The sequence below is a fragment of the Taudactylus pleione genome, unplaced genomic scaffold (assembly GCF_031769625.1).
Source record: "Taudactylus pleione unplaced genomic scaffold, aTauple2 ptg000041l, whole genome shotgun sequence".
In the NCBI taxonomy this organism is placed as follows: domain Eukaryota; kingdom Metazoa; phylum Chordata; class Amphibia; order Anura; family Myobatrachidae; genus Taudactylus; species Taudactylus pleione.
Window position 1 is genome coordinate 22,177,501 of NW_028284443.1, and position 27,585 is coordinate 22,205,085.

At 38.9% G+C, this 27,585-nt stretch overlaps 1 protein-coding gene across 9 annotated transcripts in view; it reads right to left on the reverse strand.

Annotated features, from left to right (window-relative positions):
• Positions 1-27,585, reverse strand: part of FOXP2 (forkhead box P2) — a 265,428-nt gene that overhangs the window by 9,292 nt on the left and 228,551 nt on the right. For 7 of the 9 annotated variants that reach the window (XM_088457697.1, XM_088457696.1, XM_088457695.1 and 4 more), the window contains exon 17: positions 13,293-13,382. The exons of the other annotated variants lie outside the window; for them this stretch is intronic. In XM_088457697.1, the coding sequence (XP_088313823.1) occupies positions 13,293-13,382 (90 nt within the window). The remainder of the gene's footprint in view (positions 1-13,292; positions 13,383-27,585) is intronic. 9 annotated transcript variants of the gene reach the window in all.

Here is a 27,585-nt window from a genome sequence, read left to right on the forward strand (position 1 = left end):
TAATCTACTGTAAGTAATATCTGTATAATCGGGAGCTATGATTATCGCTTATAACTGGGTAAAATCTGATAACATCACTTCAGTGTTCATTTGGGAAACTTGTGTAATATAAGTAATGACCTGTTGGCCATGGCACTGTCCAGGGTATGTTTTTTCTCTCCCTCTCTTTCTTACTCTCTCAGAGGGGAGTCTCCCCACCCTCTTCATCTCATCTCCTCTCTCCCCATCTTACTTTATCTCTCTCTACCCAATCTCAATCTTTCTCTCCCCCTCTTACTTTAGCTCTCTCTTCCCAATCTCTCTCCTCCCTTCTTTGTCTATTTCTTTCTCCCTCAGGGGCCTATTCATCATCGAAGGCCTCCAATGATGAAATTTAGTACTCGCTACTTTAGTATACAACTCGCAGCAGGGGAAGCGTGACACCGGAGCAATTCATCATTGCTCCGGTGAGGGGACAACTGCTCCAAAAAGCAGTTGTCCCCGTGGAAAGTATTACAGCTACTTCTGTAGCTGCGTTACTTACCTGATCCCTGTCGTCCCGGCTATGCATGCATGACCTCGAGTCACGCATGTGCAAAGCTGCCGAGGAGCTGGTGAGGAGGCGGCGGAGGGATCCGTTTGGATCCCGCTTCACATCCCCGGAACTCCTTCCCATAGGAAGGAGCAGGGATCCGAGAACAAGCGCCGTATGAAGATGGCGCTTGTTCTCGGCAGCAAACTCCGAAAACTATCAGTTTTTGGAGTTTGCTGAATACCGGGGGGGGATCCGATAGGACCCCTAATGATGACTAGCCCACTAACCTAAATATGCGGATACTAGTGTTTCCGCATGGTTACCGGGCCATTTATCATTTGATGAATAGGCCCCTCATACTCTTTTAAATGTTATTGCACTACCAGACAGTGGCAGCACCATGCACATCACTGCGTTGTCCCACGTGTGAGTGCTAGGCAGACCCAAAGTGCACACTCTCGAGTTTGGATTGAGTTTTAAACCTTACAGAGGGCTAGTGTAATTATTTTGTATTTGTTTAGGGGTGGAACAGGGCAAGGTTGCAATGAAGTCAGAATATTGTATGTGGAAATCTTTTTTTTCAAATAAGACTCAACAGTAGGCAAGCAACGTGTGCTTTAGTTCCAATGTGCACCAATGTGATGACAATTTGTATTAGCATTAAATTTTATTATATGGATTGTTCTTAGCATCACATTTTTTCATCTTTACTATATTACTTATTGGGGCATCCTCAATTTTTTTTGTAAAGGTGCATATCCATTAGGTGACCTTTCGGTCGCCGAGGTGCAGTGCCTGCACTTAACATCATTCAGTGAGGAGCCCGACCTCCTATCTCTGAACATGCCAAACCTGACGAGCATTGTCAGGTTGACGGGCATGTTCAGTAGCAGTCGGGGTCAGCAAGGACCCAGCGTGCACGTGCATCGCTGGTCCTTGCCGACTATCCATTACCCGACTTTGTAAACAATGCCACCAAAACCTCCTGGTTTTGGTCGGATTGTTCACAAAGTCGGGTAATGGATAGGCCCCTTAAGTGGCTTGTACTGCTACATGTTTGGCTGTGGATGATGTTGTGATGTTGTTATTGGTTGATTTTCAGAAGTGTTTGTGCTTTCATCATGAGTTGTGTGTGATGAGTAAAGGGGCACATCCACTAGGAGACTGTAAAAACGACTGCATAATTACAACATTGTAATCGTGCAGTCGTTTCACAGTCTGTGCTGTGCCTACACTGAACAATCAGTCGTTCAGTGCAGGCACCCTCCCTCATCCCCGAACATGGCCAATCTGTCATTATTGGCAGATTGACCAGCATGTTCGGGCGATGATAGTTGTCAAAAACGGCCAGCAAGAGCGAGCATCACTGGTCTTTTTCGACATTTTCATGGCAGATTTGTGAACAATTAATGAACGATTGAACAATAACGTTATCGTTCAATCGCTCATTTTAATCGGGTAGTGGATACCCGCCTTAAGTATGAGAACAGTGTTTGAAGACTGACACTGAAACTGGTGGGAGGGGTCAGAGTTCATGTCAACTGTCATTAAATTCCAATATGGTTACATAATTTTTAATCAGTAGTCAAATTTTATTATATAGACAATACACACCCTATCATAAATTATTTTAGATATTAGAAGTTCCCTGAGAGTTCTGAAACCTGTATAAACACAGGGAATTAAATTATAATTTCTTTATAATTTACAGTAGCAGATACAGACGTAACAAACTCACCTGTAATGCCATTCATTCCAATGCATGTGATGTGTTAAATGCTATTTAAGAGTTTGCTACCTCTATCCATAACCTACAGTATATATAATAAAGTATTTTAGAAATAATTTCTCTGTTTCAAAACGTTATAATCAGTAGGACACCTAAGTTCAGAGGTCAAGCTATATAGCTATCTCTCCAAGCTTACTTTAGAATCTTTATAAGAGGAAAATATTGACAACAAAGCAAAGTTGTTTTCTTAATTGATTGTCAGTAATATATTCTTTATACATATATATGTAAATTTTTTTTTATCTACCACCAGTGTTATTTGTCTAATTACTAACCTCTAACATTAGTGAATATAATACATTCTACAAAAAAGAGCTGAAGTGAGAACATCTTTGACTTCAGGTATCTTTTTTCTTCTAAAGTGTTGAAAAAAATATTATATTACAGTACAACTGTTGTCCCTACTGTAGTTAGGTTTCCGTGTCAATACACACATACACAACACATTGCCATTATCAAGGAGACACACTTTTTTTTAATCTTTCTTGAGGTCTGCTTTCCTGTTCGTAAAAACATTTTGTTTTTACAATCAATCAGTTTTTATCAGATTTAAACAAGAAATAAAGATAGGCAATCACATAATCTGCAAGAGACGGAAAATATCAACAGAATACATAACTAAGGGCCTGATTCAGACCCACTCGCGAGCGGCTGTCCGCTCGCAAGTGGGTCGATGTTCTGGACTGAGCATGCGCACGACGGAGGGAGCTCCGTCGTGCGCATGCGCCAGACGCGACGAGCGAAGGAAAGTCCTTCGCTCGTTGTGTCCGATCAAAAGGGGCGTGCTGTCAATGTTGATTGACAGCACGCCCCCTTTGGTAGACGTGCCGGGGGCGTGCCTCCCTGACGGGGGCATTCCCACGGGAACGCCTCCCGTCAAAAGCCGGCCCACTGACATCACTAGTGATGTCAGTGGGAGTGATTTTGGCTCTGATAGAGCCAAAATCACTCCGGAGCTTGCGGTTGAAAACCTCAACCGCAGGCTCCGGCTCGCAATTTCGATGGTCGCGATGGTCTCGACCATCGCGGCCATCAATATGCACGCTCGTATAGCCTGTGGGTGGTGACCCACAGCTATACGAGCGTCCAGAAGGACGCTCCATTTTCATGGAGGCCGGCCCTCATTCAGAGCGTGCGCTCTGCTCAGAGCGTACGGCTCTGAATGAGGGCCTAAGTTTTTAATGCATGCTAACATACAGTAGGTGCTAAATATCTAAACTCGGTTCAGCATTATTTAAACTGTAAATCTTCTAAACTAAGAATGATATGGTACTATTTACAAAGCCTTGGATGGACATAGAGTGAACAGGGGGCCTGATTCAGAGCTGAACGCTCTGTCCAGAGCCCTTGCTCTGAATCAGGGCCCTCCTCCATGAAAATGGAGCGGCCTCCTGGACACTCGTATAGCTGTGGGTGACCACCCACAGCTATAGCGAGCGTCCATGATCATGGGCTTGCGACGGAGACCCTGCGGTAGGGTCTCGCTGCCGCAAGCCCTGGAGTGATTTTGGCTCTATCAGAGCCAAAATCACTCCCACTGACATCACTAGTGATGTCAGTGGGGCCGGCTTGAGACGGTAGGCGTTCCCATGGGAACACCTCCATCTGGCAGGCATGCCCCCGGCACACCCCTTTGGTGCGAGACCCGGAGCGATGGAAAGTCCGTCGCTCCCCGGGTCTCGCGCATGCGCACGACGGAGCTCCCTCCGTCGTGCGCATGCGCAGTGGGGAACATCGACCTGCTTGCGAGCGTACTGCCACTCGCGAGCGGGTCTGAATGACCCCCAGAGATAAAGAGCAGCCAATCAATTCCTGAATGTCATTTTTCAAACACAGCCTTAACATTGCAGTTAGGTGCTGATTGGCTGGTATTTTATCTCTGTTCACTATCTCCATCCAAGGCTTTGTAAATAGTCCCCATATCATTCTAAGTTGTTGTGGTCATTAGCTGCAGCTGGCACATACAAGATGCTCTAGACTCACATAAATAGCAATCAGATGTCCTCCTAAACACATGGCTGCTTAGACACATGGGAAAAGTGATCATATTCGATAACATCATGAATCACAGTGGGTCTCCAGTAGCATTCATGACATAGGGCCCCATTTAACAATGAGACATAACCCCTTTAGCACCCGATAAAGGAGTTATGTCCTTCTTTCAGTATTTAACAAACACCAGTAAGCTTAGCTTACCGCTCTTTGTAACTGGTACTATAGCATTGTCAGCAGTGGGGACCCAGCAACAGCCTTTCCAGCTTCAGTGAAGCCTTCCAGACATTGCCACATTCCCACTGGGTGAAATTGTAATGCACAGGCTGGCAGCCATGCATGCTCATGACACAACAGCAGTAGGCTGCCAGCAACAGAATGGAGGATGCTGCCGAGAAGGGGGCGTCGCTGGATCTCACCAGAGTGGAAAGTAATGTTAAATATTAACTGCATATTTGTTAGTATCACTGCAATACTAAACTAAATGTGCCGCTGGTAATAAGGATCATTGTTAAATGGGGCCCACAGTGGTGATAAGATCACTGTGGTTTCCTCCATGAAAGAAATTATCTGGATCTAGTAAAAGTGTCTATGACATCCCAATCTATTGCATGCTACCATATGGTTTGCCACTTACAAAAAATACAATGCATAATAATAATAATAATAATAATAATAATAATAATAATAATAAAAATAAGGAATCGGTATGCTATACCAACAAACGGGATCCAGGGTTACCGACACTTGGTGGTCAGTATGCTAACCCTACCCCTCTCCATACCCTAACCCTCCCCCCTAGTGCCTAAACCTAACCTCCCCCTCCCTGCACCCTAAACCTAACCTCCCCCTCCCTGCACCCTAAACCTAACCCTACCCACGTAGTTCCTAACCCTCCCCTTAGTACCTAACCCTAACCCTCCCCCAACCCCGCTACTTACCTTCGCCATCCCAGCGCTGGATTTCTGTCGCCGGCAAGGTAAGTATTGGCATCAAGACCGCCTGGATGCTGAACGCATACCAATAAAAATATAGGCCTATATTAAACTTTAAAAAGTAATGTGTAGCCTACAGGCACACTTACATTTTACATATGTGATTTATTATGGCCCAAAACATGAACATATTTTGTATCCCTGTAAATATTAGAGATCAAATAAAAGAAGGGGTATATTTCATGAATATATTTATTCTATTTATGTAATTTTTACAATTTTAATTAAAAGTACGGTAGCTAAGAAAAAGTCACAACGTGTATTTATCAAAATGTTTCCTTTTTGCATAATCCCCATATGTTATTTATTTGATTATGGTACCAAAAAAAAAACATTTCAATCACTGGAAAAACAAATTTTTTCTACCACATGCCAAAGAACTACTGGTAGGTTAAATGGCTTCTGAAAAACTAACCTGTATAGTCCATTTAGGTGAGGAATATACTGTATTTGTAAACTTTACTAGGGCATAGACTGATGTGAATGACTGAATATTCTCTGTAAAGCCCAGTGTAATATGCACACTCTATAGTTAATAAATAACTTACAATTTCTGGAGCATTGTAGACATTACCAGCAACAATTATAAAAGTAAATAAGTAATTATACATCTATAACACACACACATACATAAAATATAAAATACAACACAATAATGTATGAACATAGAGGAACCATGGGAGTATGTATGACAGTTATATGTTTAAAAAATGTATACTGAAAAGAGTTTAAGGGACAACAGTTATTTTTGAGAGAAAGGGCCATTGTTCTAAGGAAAAATGGTAGACAAGCTGTAGATCTTTTGCAAATGTTATTTTACTTTTAGCAACAGAGGAGATTAATTCTAAACAGATTTATATTGTTTTGCACGGTCTGTGTATATTAGGTCCAGAGGTGTAAGATGTAGGTTAGCAGTCAATAACTATATATAATACATTATTAAATAACCCTGTAAGACAATATATGATCTTGTAATAAGAATTCTTCAGTTATAGAGGAAAGAGAATATAAAACAAAGGATCTTTTAAGAATATGCATGATGATAATGTATGTAGTCACACTTCTATAATCCCAGGCACATGCCTTTTTCCTGTATTACTGGGTTTCAAATCAAACAATGTAAACTTTTAAAAATATTATTTCAATCTGACAGCTGTTAGGGATCACAAGGTAAATGGATTCAGACAATGCTGACCTAGCCTCAGGCTGAAAAAAGAAAACATCAGAAAACTTACTAAAATGAAAAGTTTGTCAGATTTACTACTAGATTTAGAAAAATAAAGAATATAGCCATAACATGGATATCCAGGAAATGTTGTTCCCATGATGTCAGATGCAAAGGTATTTACTCAAATCCTGGGATTGAAGTCCTACATTATGCAGTATAAAATTACACCTCATAAATATCTGGCTACAATATGAAAACATTTCACAAAGTTTAGATTTCCAATAATTGCAACATATAGCGTTATGTGAAAATCTTAAATAAATGCAGAGTAAGGCTAGTGTTTTTTGTAACAATTTCTAAAGTAGTTATAACTACAGACATATGGCACTTTATGAAGGTATGTATAGCAGACATTTGTTACTGATCAGTTATGCTATATTTACAGACAAATCAGCTTGTGTTGATATTCCCAACACTAAATGTGCGTACATAAACTATACAAAGTCCTAATGTATGTTTTTGGTTCTATAAGTTAATTGTACATGACTATAAGAAAGCAGCTGAGGTAAAATATGATAACAAATTATATATATGAAGTTATCCCATAGTTGATGTGTATGTTGACTGTTATTTATTTCTATTCTAGAACTGAATTGCAGCCTGAGTTATTTCATGTGAATATATGTGTCCAGCGTTTGGAATAAATAGTTTATAGCCTCTTTACATTCTCCTACTGTATATTACAGTTTACCACTCAATTGTCTAGATTTTTGTAGAACAGTCCTGGTTTGAGAGGACTGTCCCATTGTTCAGAAAGTTGGTATGCTGGCATTTATATCCCTGCTCACCATGCACCCCTGCCACTGATGCGCATTACATTTCAATGGTGTTTCTAGGGAACAGCATGTCCTGATTTGCTTCAATACAATGTATGGAGATATGCTACAGATTCAAAAGGAGCAAATTAATGCAGCCATTGTTGTACCATAATGTTACCCCTTTTGAGTTTATAGTAAATTTTCTGGATATGCTACAGTATTATATATAGGAATTAAAGTTCACTTTACTTGACACAAAGGGATCTATGCACTCAGCCTTGGATGGAGATAAAGTGAACAGAGATAAAGTACCAGCCAATCAGCTCCTAACCGCCATGTCACAGGCGGTGTTTGAAAAATGACAGTTAGCAGCTGGTTGGTTGGTACTTTATCTCTGTTCACTTTATTTTCATCCAAGCCTTAGTAAACAGACCCCAAAATCATTTATGCAGGCTTTGTATTCAGCAAAACACATATAAATTAAAGAGACTATGCCCATATTCCTAAATATATCTTTCTAAACAGTTGGTTTGTTAAAAAGATAATTTTGTTAGTAAAATGCATTCTTTGAGTCTTTAGTTTTGAGAGTTCGCAGTCAAACAAACAATGCTCTGTGTTGGTATTACTTCTGTCTTAAATGATTATAACAAGTTAAAATAAAATAACAATGTTCTAGAACCAAAAAAACTCCACAAAATAAGTAAGAGCAACCTAGTAGAATATTTATACAAACATTTACAAAACGGATTTGGTTTCAGGTACTGGCTGAAAATATAACTGATGTATTAAAAGATCATATGTAAACATATCAATAGGCTATTTATTTATTAAGAGTTATTTATATAGCACACACATATATTGCAGCGCTTTACAGTGAAGTTTACAAGCTATGGGGGTGATTCAGCAAGGATCACAATTGCAAAGCTGCACGTATGCAGCTTTGCAATTACGTCCTTGCTATTATGCTAATGCAGCAGGAGGTGTATGATTTACCATCTCAGCACTGCGACGGAGGACGATGGTCGCGATGGTGGACGGCGCTGGACTGCCAGCCAGCTGAGTAAGCCTCAGCTTACTCAGGCTGGACAGATTGCAAGCCCAGGACACTGCATCAGATGACGATTCAGTCCCTGGGCGGACACGACCCCGTCACGTCCCGCCCCTTAAATGCCACTGACTGTCAATCAGCCAGAGACATTGAAAGGTCCACGTATGACTACACAGGACCCATTCTGCACACTCACAGAATGGTTCCTGTGCACGTGCAGATTCCCGATAATCAGGAATCTGCGATCATATATCATAAGTAAACAGGAATCTGCACTCATAAGTATATTTTTGGAATGTGGGAGGAAACCTGATAACCCAGGGGAAACCCACGCAAAAACAGGGAGAAAATTAAAATTCCACATGGTCGGAATTGAACTTAAAACCTCAGTATTAAGAGGCAGTAATACTAACTGTGCTGCCACGTGTTGCTAAAATAACAAGAAAAAACACAGTAATAGTAATAACCCAGCAAATCCAGAGAATAAACAGCATTAGGTAAAACAAATAGACAATAAAATGGAAAATCTACTTGACTGGTCAAGAAAATGTAGAAATCAACTATGCCACATAAATACATTTAAAATGCAAGTATCCAGATTAATAATTCTAATATGGGTATTAATAACATTAGGAAAAATAATTATAGATGGAAACAAAAATATGCAAGAGTTTGCTTTATTTGAACATAGAAACATAGAATTAGACAACATATAAAACAAACGTGGACCATCTGGTCAGCCAATTTTTATTACTATCCTAAAAACCTCAGACTATATTTGATATTTAGCTTTTTCCCAGATTTAGGACAGACTTATCATTCCTAAGCATGTTTAAATTACCCTGCCATATTAGTCTCTCTTATCAAATTATCCCTCAAATTTCCCAAACTGATTTAGGGGGGAGTCTTGATTTTAAAGGGTAGCCCTTATTTGCTAAATCTCTCATTTATTTATGTCATTCTGGATATAGAGGACTGATGCAGATTTGTCTGCAATTGTGCCCTAAACTGCATGCACAATTGCGTTAATTAAAAAGGCCGCCATTGAAACCATATGCAAACTGGCAACTATTTTAAGATGTGTGCATGGCATATCCGCCTGGCTTACACCAGGCATACATTACATATACTTATGTCATATTTGAGCTTATACTTTATTTGCAACAAACACATCTGTTAGGCATCAATAGAAATACTGTACTACATCAACAACACAATGTCCTGTGTACAAAAAAAGGTTCTGCTTAATCACACAGCCTAAGAAAGGGGTTCTTTTGAGAGCTTAGTTCTTCCCCCTCCTCAACCATTCACAGGTGAGCTCTGACAGCAAACATTAACTAGCTAATTACATAGGGGTTGATAGATGAAGCAGGCCCATAATTAGGGTTGCGCGACCTGTGCCGGCGTAGAGCCCTGGGGGCGGCACCATCGCTGCCCCATGGGACTTGCATGTAGATTGCAGGGTGCCTGGAATGGCACCCTGCAGTCAGTAGCTCGTCCTTAGGATGCTCTGGGCAGTTCTCTACTTTACAGAGCCAGGGACCCCTTGGCTTGACATCATGGATTTAGGGGGCGAGGATGGAACAGGGCGTACTGTTACCCTGTTACAGCACTGGTATCAAATAGTGAAAAGAGTGGCGAAGTGGACCAGTGGAAAAATTGCTCAATCAGCTTCTACTTATAATTTTACAGAATGTAACTCATAAATTCTACCTCAAAGTTAATTGGTTGAAATGAGCAACTTCTGTACTAGTCTATTTCTCCACTTTTTTTTACTGATTGATAAATCAATCCCATAGTGCCTTGTGTGGTACAGTATTCATTACTATTGTGTGTCATTCACCAGAGTGCTGAATACTCCTCATATGAGATTGATAGTTATTGTATGTAATTATAGTTCTATGTCATAACAGTTTTTAATATATTTTATTGGCAATATAGTTACACCCACATTAAATAAAACAAATCTGCACTATTTTCGTCAAGGCCCGTTTTTCTGTTGCCAGACATTGGTAGTAGAGTCTGATCTTTTCCTTTGTTTTGCCCCCCAGGCCAAAAGTTTGCTAGTCCTCCCCAGCCTATAATGGAAAACAAAATCCTCACCTCTCTCTTTCTGCTAATCTTTGGGGTTTTTTTGCCAACCTGTAGTTCACCTGAAATATTTACTCCTTGGTCACTTTCCTCCTCAGTAATTACTATTTGTGTGCCTTTAGATTTTTTCACCTCCCTCCTTGATGTGTCTACCTTGTTACAGATGTCTGTTTTATCTGCAAAATGGTCCCCTTCAATGCCAAAAAAAGGCAAGCATGTTGAGTATATACGTACATTCAAATACATAATCTACACAGTATCCAAAAAACAAAAACATAATAAGATACCAGAAGGATAACAACCATTAAACTTTTTTTATCAGAACTTTATGTGCTGTTTATGTATTTTAATGTACCAGAATGATAAGCCTATGAAGATAAACAGGAAGTAAAAGTCAGTACTGTCTCATGTGGGGGCAGAAGACTGATTATCAAAAATGGAAACTAAAGAATAGTCTAAATTGAAGACAATGGAGTAAACCCAAATGGAAGAGAGTACCACTATCCAGGAAATCTAAGGTTAAACCTTTAAGAAAAATCAGTATTCCCTCTCTGAGTTCCATCCAAATAAATATTAGCCATACAGTGTTGTCCAGATAGCCAAGAGATCTGTCCCCATTGAGATAAGAAGATACAAGGAGGGTCTTCTCAATAATGTACATTTGCAATTCAATAAACTCATACCATCTTCCAGCTGACTTTAATATAAGTACAATTATGCATCAATTGATATATCTCTCTGTTATTTGGAGAACATTATGTGGGGAAACATATATTTGTCTGGGGCTCATAGAGGTAACAGATCTTTATTCTATGTTTAAATCAGATTTATCGGACACAGAATGGTATTGAATTCCTTTGTCTTCCATAAAGAATTTTGTTTAGTTTACCATTTTTGATTATCAGTCCTACCTCTGCCTCTTTTTGTTGGGCTATATTCACTCTGACTGATGCTTTCTTTAAATAGGCATATTTTTTTGACACCTTAGGGTATTTTTCTAAAGTAAGGGTTTTTACAAGTTGTTGTTGCCCATAGCAACCAATTAGATTCTGGATATTATCTTCTAGAATGTATTAAATAAATGTCAAGTAGATTCTGGTTGGTTGCTATGGGCAACATCACCACTTCTAAAAACCCACACTTTAGTAAATATACCCCCTTGATTTTATTGAATATTGTGCATATTGTATTATGTAATGTATAAATGTGTATTGATGATGCAGGTATTACTGATAAAATGTTAAATTTGATTGATTTATCTTAACTGTGATTTGTGTTTGGTGTCATCCAGCCAATATACATTCAGAACTCTTACCTTTTTTCTTGTATTGTTTCCATTTAAGTTTTGCAATGTCTCTGTATAGAGCATCATTAATATTTTTGCTGTTTGTCATTATTTTTAATAGACTGCATTTCTGTTTATGTATTTACCTGTTTATGTACCTAATTGGTCTTTCTTTATCTTCAATACCAGTAGTAATGTCACCAATAAAAATATTAAATAAGACTGGTCCAAGTACAGATCCTTATAGTATTCCACTGGTAACCTGTCCATCTAAATGTATTACAATAGCTACAACTCAGTTGCCTTTACTTCAATTAATGTTGTGTCCACTCAACAACCATTAAGTCAGTTTGTAAATACACCAATGTACAATATTTATCAAACCTGGATAAGTTACATTTTTGGTTCCACCTTATTCTGCTCCATTAGTCAATCAGTCAAAAAAACATCAGTCAATCAATCAGATATGTTTGACATGACATCTACTAGTAGATCTAGGCTGCTTGAATTCTATAATTCCCTCAGCAGTTTTTCCATTAACTTCCCACTAATGCTGTCAGACTCACTGGTCTGTAGTTGCCAGCCTCTTCTCTACTTCCTCTTTGTGAAGCGGGACTACACTTTCTCAGTCCTCTGGAATGACTCTTGTTAATAATGATCGGTTGAATTATTATTTTAATGACACAGCCAGTGTTCCTTTAAACTTTTTTAGTATTCTAGGATATATCACATCTGACGTCAACTTTCAGATTTGAGAGTTATGTCAGAATCCCCTCTATTAATGGGTTCATGTCTACCTTCTTTGAATTAATATTCGTTCTAGTTAACTGAGGTCCCTTTATTTATGTAAATTCTGAACATAAATACTTGTTTAGATGACCTTTTTCACCCTTGCCACTCTGGCATTTTTAGTCTTGTTTCCTTAATTTTGTCACTAATTTTGTTTTCTCCTGTGACAAAGTTTTAGGGATGAATATAGTAGCCTGCCATCTGCAGACACCCATAAGTTTTCAGCAATTTAGCAGTTAGAATTAAATTGGCAATAATTTAAAAAGCAAAACCAACCCGGTTTTGCCTTTAAATTATTGCCGCTTTAAATCTAGCAGGTACCTGCAATTCACAGACTATTGCATTTACCTTAGCCATCTTAATTACTGATTCAGTCATTTGTCATATATGATTTTATTCTCAACTCCTTGTTGCTTTTACAGTGCCATACCTAATTTTTTTAACAACAATTTCAAATGAATCCCAGAAAAAAGTTATTGAACATCTATTTTTTATTATAAAATTCATGCATATACTATATAAAACAGGGATCACATTCAAGGAAATCAAAGAAATATCTGACCAGTTTAGCACCACTCATATCTTCAACTACAGTGATCTATGACATTGACTATATACTGTAACATTTAAAATTTATTTTTTGTGCTGTACTGTAGAAGCAGTTGGGATCAATTTATTTTAATTCTCAAACAAAATCTAATTTTCTGCACATGCAATATAATATATTGTAAAGCCACTATTCATTTGCTACTACTATTAATTCCCTCCTACCCCATAATCACATTAAAGCATAATAGGCTCACCGTTGTAGGCACTGGAACAATCTCAAAGTGGAATGACAGGGGACTGGAATGATCCTTTTGTCAAGAGGAGTGACAAGGAACTTGAATGATCTGAAAGTGCAACAACAGGGGACTGGAACAATGTAAAAGGAAAAGATACAGCAATAGCTATGACCCAAACTAAGAAGAATAAAAAATATTGAAAGCCAAAAGACAGAAAGAAAAATTGAAATGACTCTTAACAGACAAGACATGGAAATAAACGGTTGTTTGTAGTATCAAAACATTACAAAATACACATTTAAAGTATGGCAGAAAGGACATGTGCAATGGATGACTTCCATAATGTGCTCCAACAGCAATGCTAAAAGTGACTATAGGTCACAGCTATATACATAATGTCTCATGCTACAATAATTATAATATAATTCAAATGACAATGAATTATGCAATATGTTACAATATAACACACTAATTTAATGAAGTTACACATGTAAACTAAATGAGTAGCTGAGTTTGAAAAACTATATATATATTTTATTAATTTATTGTTATTTTCTTCCACTGATCCTCATTACCTAATATAAGCCATAGCTTTGAAAACTGTACAGAACTGGGGGGAGGGAATGACATCTGATAAGGCAGTTGGTATAAAGCAAACAGGGAACCGATTACACTGGTGCTGTAATCGCTCAATCAAGTGCCAGATTCAATGCACATCTGCTATACTGGTCAAATTAATGCCCTAGGCATATGCAACCCTCTATTATGTAACCTTCTCCCAGTTCTGAAATTGTTTGGTTAAATAGCTCTTATCAGGTTGCAATGTGGATCTCAAGGAGAGCTCCCATATTAAATGGGGTGATACAGTGGCATTTGTTCCATAAGAATTGTTTATAATGTCACCATTTCCATATCCTGGTGACATTGTTTATATGTATAATTTTAGACTACCATGAAATAAAATGCCCAATAAAAATGTTTAAGTATAATGTTAAAATTATCTAAAGCACTGACATCATGTTAACTAATCAAGCAAACTGTGACGGATTAATGAATACTATTAATTTCATTACATGTATAATTAATAATATTTTGAAATACTACAAAATCTCAATTTGTGAGTTCACAAGAAAACATGCAAATAAGGATCATGATCAAACCTTATTCAGCATGCGTGTTGTTTACAATTAAATTTATATTTGTAACTTGTTTTATTCTCTGATCATACATATTTTGAAGTGGGACAGGGATAGAACATGCTGTTGCCAATCAGCTAATTTAGCTCATCTAATCGCTCCCTTTAGCCAAGGTATTCTTAAAGAGGATCATACTGACCTAGAGGTAGGCTGTGACCTGTCCATCTCTCAGCTTCTGCCGCCTCTAGGTACAGGACTACTCTGCTTATTGCAATTTAGTCTTAATATTTTACATTGAGTAAACTAATTTTCCAGATATATTTTTGTTTCCATCAATGCTTCTGAAGTGTGTTGGTGAGATGAATGCAATGAATAAAGAGCTTTGTGGGACTTTGGGTAACATTGTCAAAGAATAATTACATTTTCATGCAAAGTGACTGGAGTATTAGACAAGAATTAATAATGTATCACAAGTTATGAATAGTTACATACAAAGCCATACACAAATATAGGACCAATGTCCACTCAAGAGTATGAAATCTGAGTTACAACCTTTCTGAAATATGGTGACTATTTTAGCCAGAGTGAATATGTTTATACTCATAAAGGTAATTACGTGTTAAATATCCCTAGGGAATTAGGCAATGCAGTTATCCGAATAAAGTAGGTAAGAGACAGATATTGTGCTTTTCCCAAGCAATGAAATATTTGAGTAATTTTACAACTATGACAAATTCATTTCACAATGAAATCTATATGAAATTATTGAGGATGAAGTAACTACATACACTTGGCTACCAGATGAATGCACATTTTGTGAATGTGCTAAAGTGAATATAAAAATTAAAGAGAGACATGTAACATTAGAGGTCATATAATTGCATCTTTATAGTCTCTGTGGTGGTGGACAGTGCTGAGGGTAGGTTTAGTATAAATAACCGAAACGTCATCTGAGACACAACAATTGGTTATGCCCAGTCCAATAGAAAAAGAACAGCACATTTTACCTGGGATATGTTTGTCAAGGCAAAATGACTAAGACGTTACTCAAAGTTTTAGAAAATGTCCCTGAAACTGAAGAAAGTCTTGCCTGTCTTTCAAATATTTAGAAAATTCCCAATTATATGGTTTAGAAGAGCAAAATACGTACATTGTTTTGTTCTTAAAATGTGGTTATCACTTTTGCTTGAGTACAGATTGAAATGTTCTGTGTCAGAGGTCGCAGGCAGTTGTGTTTCCAATCAATGATGGAAATTTACAAGAAAACATTTCAAGCTCTCTATTAAACAAGGAAGAATATTTTTATCCTGCAATATTACAACAGTTACCTGAATCAATTGTTCTTTTTGCAGACACATTTAAATATGCTTAGCAATTTGGTATTCAAATTGTGCTGTGCACCACGTATAATGTTTGCAAGCAAAGAAATGAAAGATTTCTTAAAAAAATAGATGTGGCAGTGATTACATAGGAAGCCATTTCTTGCATGGGTAAAATTAAATTTAAAGATCACCAGAGAAGAACAAAAAATGCAAATATTTTGAGTGAAAGGAGGTCATGATGAGTTGGACATAAAAGTGTGCTTTAATGCCTAAATACGTATATGAATTCAGCAAATACTTAGTAACCACGACTTGTGTTTATGGCAGGGGCATTCTAGAGAGGAGGGGGTCCATGTGCAGTCTCCAACAAGGGCCCCCTCCTCTCCGCCCGGCGGCCGGCAGCGCACTGAGCTGTGCACGGCCAGCCATGGAGTTATAGACTCTGGGCACTACAGTGTGCCCAGAGTCTATAGTGTATGCATAGGTCACCAGGAAAATGGCAGTGGCGGCCATTTTCCCTGTACTGCGCATGTGCAAACAATGGGAAAATGGCCGCTGCGGCCATTTTCCAGTCGTTTTACAGCGCTGGACCCCCGCGCCGACGTGGGACTCCGGAGAGGTAAGTAAAAATTATGGGTGCAGGGTGTGCGGTGCGGGGCCCCCCTGGAGCCAGGGGCCCATGTTCCCTGCACACCCTACACCCATTATAGATACGCCCCTGGTTTATGGTCATATGAACAGTCAGTAGCATCTTGCGTTTAGGATGTTTGTGGCTCCATATGATTGATTGCAACCCCCTATTTGTCTCTTCAGAGTTTTTTTATGGTACTCAATGGTATGCCATACCTGCACCTTATTTTAGTATACTTTTTAATTTTTATAACTGATTTTGGCAACTCATCATGGCTTAAAAATTTAAATTTTTTCAGATGCAATTTACACTTATGGTTTAAATGAAAACTGCATCCAAGTCAACATGATACACCAAATGTTTACACTCTATGTCTAAGACTAAAGATCGATCAATAGAGGATATCTATACATATATGTAGTGCTACCAAAAAGTGTGTGTGCACCACGTGACCCAGCTTTTCAGCACACATCACACGCTATCTTCAGCCAGGGTTGGACTGGCCCACAGGGGTATAGGGGAAATCCCTGGTGGGCCCCACTGCCTGTGGGCCCACCCCCTCCTCTAGGTGTCAGGTTTCAGACCCCAAATTATAAATTGTTACACTATTAGACAGTCAGTTTCCCGGTGGAGCAGGACCATGAACAACAAGGGGGCTTGGTTCACTTCTATAGAAACTACACCAAGTTTTGCCTAATGGTTAGCCAAGCATCTGTGTTGGTAGGCTACACCCCCTCTGGTGGATGACCACACCCCTTAAGAATGGGCCCTTACCACTGATTACTCCGGTGGGCCCCTCAAGCTCCAGTCCGACACTGTCTTCAGCCAATGCTGCACTCTCCCCACTCTGGGATCTTATCGCTGGACAGGTAAGTGGCTTTTTAACCCTGCTCTGCCTTGTGCAACATGGCGAACTGTCACTATCCTTATTAAATCTGGTAATTTCCTTTGTTTCCTTCACACCAATGTTAACTGTCCCCTCTCTCTCATTTCTCATTCTCTGTGTGGCCACACATAATGAGAAATAGTAGAAGTGGGTAAGTTATTATATACATCGGTTCTACATACACTTTTCCTATACTTCTAATTCTCCTACAAAGCAGACACAGATGGGATATACAATGGGAATTCCTGGTATATGATATATATAACATACTGTACATATGTGTGAATTGTCATAAGCTGAACTATGCCAGGTTTTCTTCATAAAAACTGTTAAGGAATATTATTTTATCAGTTTTGCTCTAGAAAGTGACGATTTGAAGGTTGTTGGTATTAATCATCTATACCATATTTCACTGCACTGAGTTAAGGGCCAATCATTAAGGACAGGAACCTATGAGCATTACTCCTTATATTTAAGATTTGTGAATACTCATAATACTGTGCTTAGTATTATACATATTTATTTGTGAATACCCATAATACTGTACACATTTGTTGTTTTGCACATTAAGTATTGTATTAATTGGGCAGCACAGACGGTGTAATGGTTAGTGTTACTGCCTCACAGCAATGAGGTCATGCATGGGTTTCCTCCGTGTACTCCGGTTTCCTCCCACACACCAAAAATATACTGGTAGGTTAAAAAAAAAAATTAACCCGTGTGTGTGCACATGTGGTAAGGAATATAGATTGTAAGCTCCACTGGGGCAGGGACTGATGTGAATTGCCAAATATTCTCTTTCTCTAAAGCGCTGTGGAATATGTGTGCGTTATATAAATAACTGGTAATAAATAAATAAATAAATATTTGTTTATTGGACAAAAATGTATTGATTATTTTGTATGATTATCTAAGTGCTGAATGTATTTTGCTTTCTGGACACAAGTATTTGATTGGCAACCAGATCTTCTGGATAGGAGTGTTTTTCTTGGTCTACTCCTTTTTCCACTCTCAGGCTTGCTGTCTATAGGAGAGTAATTCTATTTATCATGTGTAGGAATTTATTACTGTGAATGGGAAAGTTATACTTAGAAAACGCTGGCTTTATCCATGGTGTCAACATACAAGCCTGAGGGCTACTATTGTAATATTTGATGACACCAAGGATGCTTAGGATGTGTTTAAAGACTGAGTATGCTGAAATACATATGTATATATTACCTCTGTGCTGACCTATAAGAGAATATACCCGGCAAATATGGTGTAGTTGAGTATAAGTCTATTGCCGGCTACAGATTACAGTATAATACTGTTTATATTCTTTCATTAAGATTTATATTTTGCTCTTTTGCTAAAGTAATAGCCTATTAAGTCCAACGGATATTACTTCTTGCTTTTTAAAAAAATTTTTTTGCTCTATGCTATATTTTATATGTATATATAATAAAAGTTAAGTCTTAACAAGTCAATCCCCTTTCAAGTGTGCCCCCACACAGAGTGTTTTTCTTTTCTTTTCTGTTTGTATATGTGTAGGAATAATAATAATACATCCCAACAAGGCCTACCATTTTATAAACCAGGACATATACAGCATTTAATGAGGGGAACCCTTCTTTATTTGACACTATATGGGGAAGATCTGGGATTTGTGTGTGTGTGTTGTTTTACTAATTGTCTGATGATCACCAAACAATAACTAAGGGGATACATAGTTTGAAAGAGACTCCTCTCTTTCAAACAAAGATTACCCCATGTGTTGGTACGCCAGTATAGGTGGGATAGGACACAATGCGTCCTCCTTCCCATCCATGGAAACAAACTATTTTAGTAGCTCTGCATGATACTGTCTTGTGATCACAGGGGATCGTCAGATAATAGCTGATAAGGGGCAGCATAATTTGAAAGAGGAAATTCCTCTCTTTGAAATGTGGGCATGCCCATGTTTACAGGTATAATTATGGATGTTATCGGGCTCATAGTGATCTCCTGCCCATATATATACGGAAATCACCAGACAATAGCTAAAAGAGGGGCACAACATTTGAAAGAGGTGACTCCCTTCTTTCAAGTATGGGTGCCCCCAAGATTTTAAGTATCACTCTGGGGGTGATAGAGCATGTAGTGCCTCCCCCTCCATATGGAAAATGTGCGGGGTAACAGTGTCTGGTGATCACCAGATAATAAGTACTAAGGGGCCCGATTATTGAAAGTGGGGATCCCCCTCTTTCTAAAATGTGTTCAAACTAATTATTGGAAGCCAGATTGGAGGATGTCTTTCCCCACCTTTGGACTCCAGGTATTATTCTGCAATGTATGTGTTTAATGTCTGGTAATCATGACCCCATGTTTTTTTCTGCAATGTAGGTGTTTAATGTCTGGTAATCACGTAGATCACCATAAAGTAACTTCTATTAGGGGCACAGAGTTTGAAAGAGGGGACTTCCCTCATGCAAAATAGTGTGCATCCATCTCTTTAGGTGTCAGGTTTGGGGAGACAGAGTGACTTATAGTCCCTCCCCCATTATCTGGCTTTTTTCTTTTTTCTCGCCGGATGCAGGCCAACTTCACTGATCTGGGACTGGTCCCATTGATTCTTGGAATACCCCACTGGTAATTAGTGCCAATGAGGAAAAGATAATTTTTTTTTAACTTGGAGCACCTTGCTGCAGAAGATGAGTGGGACTCGTCATCTGCAGTTTTAAGGTCACCTGCAGCAAAGAGATATAATTTCAAAGCATCCAACTGTTCTAAACCTTAACTTGAAGGTGGAGTAGAGGATTTATTTTAATAACATATTAAAATGTTCCCAATTTCCTTGACAGTAATCTGTCTCAGTGTATACACTAATAATGAATCTAAAATGTGGTCATGAAATAGCATCAAGGATAGGGATAACTTGGAGTTGTTTTGAATTTGAATGTATTATAATCTCTTGGATATGAAAGTACATAATGGAAGTAGTGTCATTTGGCTATATACTGTACTGGATGTTTTTAAGAAATTGTATCACTTTTTGTTGGTAAACCAAAACATGTTAATCCAATGTGCATAGCTTTCTTTGTGTACAGAATATGTATAGTTTGTATTTGTTCAAAGGAAGTGGACTCCATTTTAATATTTAGAAGATCTCTCTTTGCATTAATATGCACTTAACTTTTCATATACAGTACAATACTGTATATTGGAGTAAATGCAAGGTTAGTTTTGAAACACTCCAGTTTTTTCTGAAATGCATACTATTTGGCAGTAATGTAATTTTGGCAGCTACATTTTACAAGGTTTACGGTACCTGCCCTACAGCTTAGTTTAAGAATGCTCACTTGGGTAACATTGCTTAATTTACACAATTGCTTAAGCAAGCTGTATGTAATGCTGAGCTGAACTCTATGGGATGGCTCTTAGTAAATGCAACAACAATTATTTGTTATTGTCACAGGCTAGAAGGTCTGTCTTTGCCTAAGGAGGTGGTCCCCAAACTGGCAGCTTGGGGTGTCTCAGGGCACTTGCAGGGGTGCCTTGGGTTGGTGGTCCAGTACAAATAAAATTATTTTTAGTCAGTGTGATAGGCAAAACCAGTGCTGGCTGTTGCCAATCAAAAAATATATGTTTACAAAAAAAAAGTGGAGCCCTGTCAACCACCACGAGACTGTACCTAAAGGTGACATATATATATAAGCACAATTTACTTCATTTAAGTTTTGCTGAATTTCTCAATAAGAAAATTTTGCCCCAGGGGTGATGTGGAAAAAATGCTGATACTCTAGGGTGCCCTGATTCTAAATGGTTTGGGAACCACTGGCCTAACGTGTTGCAGTGAAGATGTTAAGACTGTGTAATTGTCATTCTGATTTCAATTGTTTGAGGTATGGTTAGGAGGACTACCTCAAATGTCTTTGTTCTCAAATTCACGCTAAAACACTGACTATGGATTCAGACACACGGACCTGAAGGATTATTAAGCACTATAGCTAAAACACAGACCTTTCTCCTTTCTAAGTTATCTGGTCACTAAGATGATATATTTATGTGAATCGTTTAAAAGCTGGGACATGGATGACTAGACCACTAATGTTTATCAAGCATCTATGCAACCAAGTATGTATGTATGCTATTTTAAACTATTTATCATATTCTAATGCTATATCCTTTTATAGATCGGTGTTGCTAATATTGACCACTGTACATGCTGTATGATTACAAATGACTTGCATCTCATTATTAATTATAATCTTTTTCAGATGTGCTCTAATTTAGCCCTCAAGCTCTGTTGAGCAAGGTGTTAGCCACCATTTGCATCAGTACATTTTTGTGTGGTGTTTATCACTCCAGAACTATATGTCTATACAAAATATGATGGAGCTTTCAATATTAGAAAATATAAAATACAATAACCAATACATACCAAAAATGAAAATTCATAATGGAAGTAAAACATTTTTTTTATTGTGAATGAACCTCTGTCTTTACTGTTTAAAGTTTGAACATGTAGGGTTATTTGACCAAACAGAAAATGTAATACACAGATGCAATAAAGGAAAGAGACTCAAACTAAAGACAAAAACAACCATAATTGCTGAATAGAAGTGTTGACTAGACAAAACCACGGGAAAACGAAAGAGTATGAATTTATTTACTAACCAGCCAGTGCAAGACAAATTTTAATTCTACTTCTGTCCTTTTCTAATCACTCTGGTGGGATTTAGTCTACTTTTTCTATAAATGGATCCCATACTCTCCAAGAGAAACCAAAGCTACTCACTACCGAGAGACTTAAGAAAGTAAAGGTGCCTATCCACTAGACTATTAAAATGAGCGATTGAGCAATAACGATATCGTTATTGTTCGATAACCATTTGAAAATCGTTTGAAATTCGTTTGCAGATTGTTTAAAAAATGTCTAAAACGATCAGCGATGCACGTTCCCGTTGGTTGTTTAGACATCTATCATCGTGCAAACATGCTGGACAACCTGATGATAACGTCAGGTTCAGCATGTTTGCAGATGATTGATTGTGCCTACACTGAACGACTGCTCGTTTAGTGTAGGCACATCACAGACCGACAAACGACTGCATGATTACAATGTCGTAATCGTGCAGTTTTTTGCCTGTCTTCTAGTTGATAGGCACCTTTAAAGTGATACATTTCCTCGGTGACATCTGCCATCATAAGCGACAATAAAACCATCTGCTCTTCAATTGCTGAGAGTGTACATAATACTCATTTGTCTATACACTTTGAATGCAGGGTGAATGCTGTGATGGCCCTTATCATTTGTTTGTGAAACATAAGGAAACAAATTGTTGTCTTTTTAAATTACAAGATGCACAGACTCACTCTAGTAAAATCTTGGATACAAAACGACATGAGGTATTAGTTACCAGTAGTTATAGACAAAAATATATTTCCAAAACAATAGATTACAGCATATAAAAAATTCAAGGACCACCAACTTCAACACCTTCTCATCCAAATGTGTTTCACCCCTTCATGACCAGGTACATTTTAATATGTATGTTTTTGGTTACACTGGTAATTATTATTTTGTTTTTGTTTTTTTTAATAGTTTTAGATGTTTCTTGTGGGAATGGCAAACAGAATTTTGTTTAGCTATACTGGAAACATGCAACTTTGTTCTTTACTGTATTGCCCTGATCCATCGTAAGTGACCCTCTGTGATATGTGAACATTATCATGAAATCCATATTAGGAGAGTTGGTCTGGTTAGACAAGGGGGCTACATGGTATTACCAGATTTTCCTGAGAATATGTTAGCAGGCTCCAGCTGGTTATGTACAGCATTCCATGCAGAAAGTTGTGCATTGGTAATATGAGAGCTGTGACCTGTGGGCCTGATTCAGACCCGGTCGCAAGCGCTGAGCGTTCGCAACCGGGTCGATGTTTGCCCACTGGGCATGCGCACAATGGAGCTGGCTCCGTCGTGCGCATGCGCGAGACCCGGCTAGCGACGGGTGCTCCTTTGTTCCAGGTCTCGCACCAAAGGGGTCGAGCTGTCGATGGTGAGTGACAGAGCTTGCCGTTTGGGGGCAGCCCCACTGACATCACCAGTGATGTCAGTGGGAGAGCTTCCGGCTCTGTTAGAGCCAAAAGCTCTCTGGGGCTTGCGGCCACGAGACTCTACTACAAGGGTCTCGTCGCAAGACAGATGGTCACGATGGTCTTGACCATCGCGACCATCAACCTGCCCGCTTGCTATAGCTGTGGGTGGTCACCCACAGCTATGTGAGCGACCAGGAGGCCGCTCCAAAAAAAGAAAACGCCCTGATTCAGAGCAAGCGCTCTTTCAGAGCGTCCGTCTCTGAATCAGGCCCTTTGTTCCCCATCTATGAACAGAAATTAGGGTTGGTCGCTGACTACCTAGTTCCAGAGTGGGAGCACAGAAAGGAGTACCAGGTGAAATTACTGTGTATATATGCAATGATAGGAGGTGTATTGAGTAAGTAAATATAAAGAATATAATTTACATGATTAACATATGTGACCAACTATGAAAGTTGATACAAATGTAATCTATGCTTTACCAGTAGATTGTGTACATAATGTTCATAGTGCCTACTGTATGTGCAATGTGATAACAGTAAAGTGCTTCCACATACACAGGGCTGTTAACCTCTTAAAAATGGGTATGATTCAAATGATAGAATATTCCATGGTCACTGCATTTTTCCAATATTTTGCAATCTGAAATCCACTCTGCTAACTGATTGTGAATGACAATCCTAAGTTTTTAATATATGAGTTTAGAGAAGGAAAGAGAGGAGAGTGGTTGGGGGTTGGTGGGAGAAAACAGATCAGACCCTGCTTTGGAGTCTACAGTCCCAATGAGGAGAGAAGTAAGGTAGCATCACTTAAAGGGCCTTAAATGAATGTAAGCAATTGTAACTGAAACTAAACATTTAGTTGAGTGTAGTTTAATAGAGTGAAAGAAAATACAAGAACACAAAAAAAAATACTGTTCTGCTGTTCCAGGGTTGCCACCGTATAAGTCTCCATCAAGTGCTCCAAAGTTCCAGGGCTGCATACTTTTCTACTGATAACTCCCACAAGCAAACAGGTCCCCTAGACTGTAAGCAGGGGCATTTTAACAGAGGAGGGGGACGTGTGCAGCCTCTGTTTGGGCCCCCTCCTCTCTGTCAGCGCACTGAGCACTGTAGATTCTGGCTTCATGCCAGAATCGACTGCGCATGCAAGGGTCTTGAGGAAAATGGCGCCCACGCCTATTTTCCTGGGGACATCTTTTCTACACATGCACAGATCACTGGGAAAATGGGCATCGATGAGCGGAGCAGCTCATCGGAATCTGCAGAGAGATAAGTATATTATTAACTATGAGTGAGGGTGTGCGGTGTAGGTCCCCTGGCCCCTGGGGCCTGTGTGCACAACACACCTTGCACCCATTATAAAGATGCCTATGACTGTAAGCTCTAACAAGCAGGGCCTTTTTGGTTCTCTCCCTGCAATATTCCTGTCTCCAGAGCCCACGCACTCACAATCAGTGACTCTGATCCTTTCTGTCCATCCTTCCTAGGGCACTGTGTCATTAATTGCTGCTGTTAAGAACTATCAGTTCTCTTTATATCCCACTGTTTTCCCCACTGTTAGAGCCATTTTTTTATATTGTACTTGATTGTGTGCAATTTATAAATTTTCCTTGAATGGCGCTAAGGACATTTGGTGATATCATATAAAAGAAGATGATGATGATGATTATAATAATAACAACTGCAGTGTTGTCAAAGCCCTGCCATTGTGAACTCCCATTCAAACAAAAAGGAATGTCATGGTGGTTGGGAATTGACAACACCAGGGTTAATGTAGTTTGAAAAAGAGTATAAGAGACAAACCCAACACTGGATTGTTGGAGCTTGTGGAGTAACATTCACCAAAGGTAGCAAAACCTTATTTTCACTTAGATTAGTTATCCCATAAAAATTGAAGAGTAGAACCAAATTAAAATGAATCTGTCACGTTATCATAAAGCCAGACTGCTGACTTATACAGTATATGCTGTTTTATGCAGTATAATTGCCTACAGGTTAAAAAAAGGTATAAGTGACTTACAGAGATACCTTTCCCTGTGTCACCACAAAGCAGAGTGGAAGAGGCCATAATAAGCAGGGGCAGGAACAGTAAAGCAATATATACAAAGGATTTTTAAGACAGGAGGTGGCCTGTGTGCACTGCACACCCTGCACACTGCACTCATCATAGATGTGCCACTTTACAAGGACCAATTAATCATAATAATAAATGCACTGTGCCAAACTTTAAACTATTTAAAAATATGTGCACTAGTCATTAGGCTGTATTATCACAAGAGTAACCTGAAATCATTTGGTCCTAGAAAATCTACTTTATTTTGTTTTGTGAGCTAAGCACATAAAATTGGGGGAAGAAAGTTTTCTGGTTTTATAGCTAGAAATTGATGTTATCAAGAATGTCATTATTATGAATGGCATATATTATATACATATAAACATTTTGTTGTAAGTTGTTTGGTATTTTATATGCTAGGCTTGTTATGACTGCTTTAAACATTAAAAGGTCTATTGGGGATCTGGTATAAGAATGTATTCCTCACTTCAACTGCTTTATAAAATGTACACAGACACTGGTACACCATTCATTCTGTTATAAGTAATAAATAGGAATTTCAATATGTGCTGTACACTTAGGTACTGAATAAATAAGGATCTAAAGAGGTCAAAAACACATGGAGCATTTTATTAGAAACATCTTCTTTGACTATAAGCATTAAAATATTGGATATGTCTAAAACCGCCCATAGATGGTGCAATATGCACCTCACGACGCGACGAGTGATCCGACGGCTGACATATTGGGGGTTCCACACACACACGGTGCGATCGAGGGGGCGACCGGCCGATTTGCCACACTTCCCCCCCACATAGCCCTGCATGGGATTGCACATCGCATCCCCAAATCAATTGAACCTGCAGTAAAATCTGGAGGTGCGATGTACGACCCCACGGGTACGCGCACTGGCCGATGTTATGCTCATACACAGTATGATATAGCAGCAAAATCGTTGCAATCCGTCGGATCGACTGCTATATCGCACTGTGTATGGGCACCTTAAGCTAGAAAGCATGGTACTAGCATATATGCACAGCATACAGTATATACAGTCAGGTCCATAAATATTGGGACATTGACAGAATTTTCATATTTTGTCCTCTATTCACCACCACAATGGCTTTGAAATGAAACAAAGAATATGTGATTTAACTGCAGACTTTCAGATTTAATTTGAGGGTAATTACATCCAAATCAGGTGAACGGTGTAGGAATTACAAGGGTTTCTATATGTGCCTCCCACTTTTTAAGGGGCCAAAAGTAATGGGACAAACTAAACAATCCTAAATCTAACTTTCACTTTTTAATACTTTGTTGCAAATCCTTTGCAGGCAATTACAGCCTGAAGTCTGGAACACATAGACATCACCAGACGCTGGGTTTCATCACTGGTGATGCTCTGCCAGGCCTCTACTGCAAATGTCTTCAGTTCCTGCTTGTTCTTGGGTGATTTTCCCTTCAGTTTTGTCTTCATCAAGTGAAATGCATGCTCAATCGGATTCAGGTCAGGGGATTGACTTGGCCATTGCATAACATTCCACTTTTTAGCCTTAAAAAACTATTTGGTTGCTTTTGCAGTATGCTTCGGGTCATTGTCCATCTGCACTGTGAAGCGCTGTCCAATGAGTTCTGAAGCATTTGACTGAATATGAGCATATAATATTGCCCGAAACACTTCAGGATTCATTCTGCTGCTCTTGTCAGCAGTCACATCATCAATAAATACAAGGGAACCAGTTCCATTGGCAGCCATACATGCCCATGCCATGACACTACCACCACCATGCTTCACTGATGAGGTGGTATGTTTTGGATCATGAGCAGTTCCTTTCCTTCTCTTCTCTTCCCATCACTCTGGTACAAGTTGATCTTTGTCTCATTTGTCAATACGATGTTGTTCCACAACTGTAATGGCTTTTTTAGATGTTGTTTGGCAAACTCTAATCTGGTCTTCCTGTTTTTGTGGCTCACCAATGGTTTGCATCTTGTGGTAAACCCTCTATATTCACTCTTATGAAGTCTTCTCTTGTTTTGTTGACTTTGACACAAATACGTCTACCTCCTGGAGAATGTTCTTGATTTGGCCAACTGTTGTGAAGGAGTTTTTCTTCACCAGGGAAATAATTATTTTGTCATCCACCACAGTTGTTTTCTGTGGTCTTCCGGGTCTTTTGGTGTTTCTGAGCTCTCCGGTGCATTCTTTCTTTTTAAGAATGTT